Source organism: Montipora capricornis, chromosome 12 (assembly GCF_036669925.1).
Source record: "Montipora capricornis isolate CH-2021 chromosome 12, ASM3666992v2, whole genome shotgun sequence".
Taxonomy (NCBI): Eukaryota; Metazoa; Cnidaria; class Anthozoa; order Scleractinia; family Acroporidae; genus Montipora; species Montipora capricornis.
The window spans coordinates 39987438-39989937 of NC_090894.1; the positions used below are offsets into that span (position 1 = coordinate 39987438).

The 2500-nt window shown below is 40.4% G+C and overlaps 1 protein-coding gene across 1 annotated transcript in view; it reads right to left on the minus strand.

Annotated features, from left to right (window-relative positions):
* Positions 1 to 496, minus strand: part of LOC138025873 (uncharacterized) — a 4098-nt gene extending 3602 nt beyond the window's left edge. Inside the window, exons 1-2 of the mRNA XM_068873025.1 lie at positions 404 to 496; positions 69 to 216 (exon numbers count right to left, since the gene is read on the minus strand). Of these exons, the coding sequence (XP_068729126.1) occupies positions 69 to 216; positions 404 to 496 (241 nt within the window). The remainder of the gene's footprint in view (positions 1 to 68; positions 217 to 403) is intronic.
* Between the last annotated feature and the right edge of the window lie 2004 nt (positions 497 to 2500).

Here is a 2500-nt window from a genome sequence, read left to right on the forward strand (position 1 = left end):
TTATGAGCTTGAATTTTGGTAGGCTATAGTTGCCTAGAAATGTTCTAAAACTACTGTACAGCATATACCTTGGTCACAGAATTGGCATTTGTCAAGATCTTTTTGAAGTTTTCCAAAGTCACAAATTCTGTATCCTGCCAAGGGCACTGTTGAAGTAGGTTCATGAAGATTAGTCTTGTTCTTTTGGCAATTGGCCTTGCTCCTGGTGATGTGGCTCTAAGACAGTAGTAATTCTTTAAATGTAGGTGAAACTTGCAGCTATTCTAGTATTGAATTATTGAATTCTGTGGTAAAATTACTTGGAAACAATTTCAGTTTTGCAACCTCCTCAGTACTGACCACATGGCTTTTACATGTGACAATGATACCCAACATCAATGGCATCCATAGTGAAGCTACTCACCTGGCTATCTGTTGGTTTCTCGTCTCTTCCAGTGCTTTTTTGTTTCGCTGGAGGTTCGGCATTTGTATCCTTACTCGCACGTAAGGAAAGCATTTTATCGGCGACTTTTCGCTTCCTCTCTAAACGACATTTTGTTAAAGCATGGCTCGGGTCGTTCTCCTTTCCGGCCGCATGTGCTACTTTGTGTTTGGACAAGCCAAAGACCAGAGCAGTTACAAGAGCAATTTGCCAAAAGGAAGGAAGTGAGCATGTACTTTTACAATTGTTTTGTTGTTCCGACAATATAGTGTGCCCGCTCATGTTACTCAAATCGGTGTTGTCAAGAAAACACAATTTTCCTGACGTTAGAATACTACGGTTTCTAAGCAGGAAGTTTTTTTCTACTCTCAATAAACTTGACGAACATTCTGCTCTCTTGAAAAGACTGAAACGGGAAATGATTTGAAAAATTTTTTTTACGACCGCCATGTTTATTGTTTTTGTTGGGTTTCCTCTTTAATACTCGCGTGTATTTTCCGCGCGTTGTGACGATATCTCGCTCGTGCGTGCGTGGATGATTCGGCAAAAAAAAAGCCGCGGAAAACTGTAGTAAATCACTTTTAACTCGCGACGCGACGGCGTCCTCGACCCAGTCCTAATCGGCTATTTCAATGTGCGCGCGCCGTCGTCTTTGCCGTCGCGTTGTCTTTGCTAAATCAGCTTACCATCTCATATCCAACGCGCGCTCATGGAATAATTGTTAACTATTCACCTCCCAGCAGTTCGCGCGGCATTTGCGCACGAAAATGTTGTAATCTTTGCAGGAATAAATGAGTTAAGATCATACATTTATGTATTATCTCACTGTTTTAGTATGTACTAAAACAACCAATAACCTCAGTGTCCTCTGGTATATTAAGGAGTGGGTCAGTTGTTAATTAGTGTAAAACTTTCGGAGGTGGTCTATCTGGAGAACCATATATGCAAAAGGCTTCTAGCTCAGTCATGGTAAACGACTGCCCAAAGTAAGTTTAGTTATTAGTGTTGTTGCCATGGCACCCAATGACGTAAGCAATTAACAGCCCACTTCCGGTTTAGGTTTTAATGTCTTCTGCAGACAGGGAAGGAAGGTACTTTATCAACAGTTTATAGCGTAGTCTTACTACTTACCCAAGTAGCATACCCAATGTAATTGGAATGCATGTCCAAGTCACGTGACCAAAGAACTGTCACTAATGTAACTTTATACATACTAATTAAACAGACTTTCAGCACGTTCTAATTACATTGGGTGCGGTTCTTGAGTAGGCAGTAAAACTACAGAACAAAACGCTGATAAAGCAACGTTTTTCCATGTCTGCAGAAGCTTTCAAAATTAAACGTGAGGTGGTCTGCTATTTGACCACGTGACATATTTCAAGTAAAACAAAAATCTTAAGTTATCTGTTAAGTGGGGGTGTAACCTGTCACCAAGTTTTGTCCAAACTGTGTGAATCATTTTCAAGATTGACCAGCCCCTCACCTTTTGACTACGGATTAGATGACGCAGTCCTTAATATAACTGAGTCGGTGGCAGGTGGTGGATATTTACCAAACCGAGAAGCGATTTTATTGGCTAATTTACGTCACGTGGTGCAAACTCACAGGACAGTCATCAAGCAAAAACCCCCCTTTGCGCGGTTATTTGCCTTGTGAAATGCTGTAGCGATCATTTCCGTTGAAAAGAAACAAAGCCGGTGGAAAAAAAGGCAAAGAGTTTTAAAACTCGTTTCTCTGGAGTCTAGTGATAGTGACATTAAAAAGCTGGTCGCAAATGCCGTTCCAGAAAGTACACAATTTAGAGATTTAATCCTACCCAAACTCAAACTGAGTCATTTTATAGAATAGAGAATTTAATACACTGTGTTCCTAACTATAAAAAAAACCAACCATTCAAAGAAGAGAAAAGTTTCAGCCGCACTTGAACACACTGACATCAAGGCTTTGCACATTCTGTCTTTCATGGTTGAATTAAATTTCTTTTTCAGTAAGTAAGATTCTCGGCCAAATATTCATCTCTCAGCCGCGAACGTTATCAGCCGACATATCAGCCGCCTGAAAGGGTTTATTTACTAACTA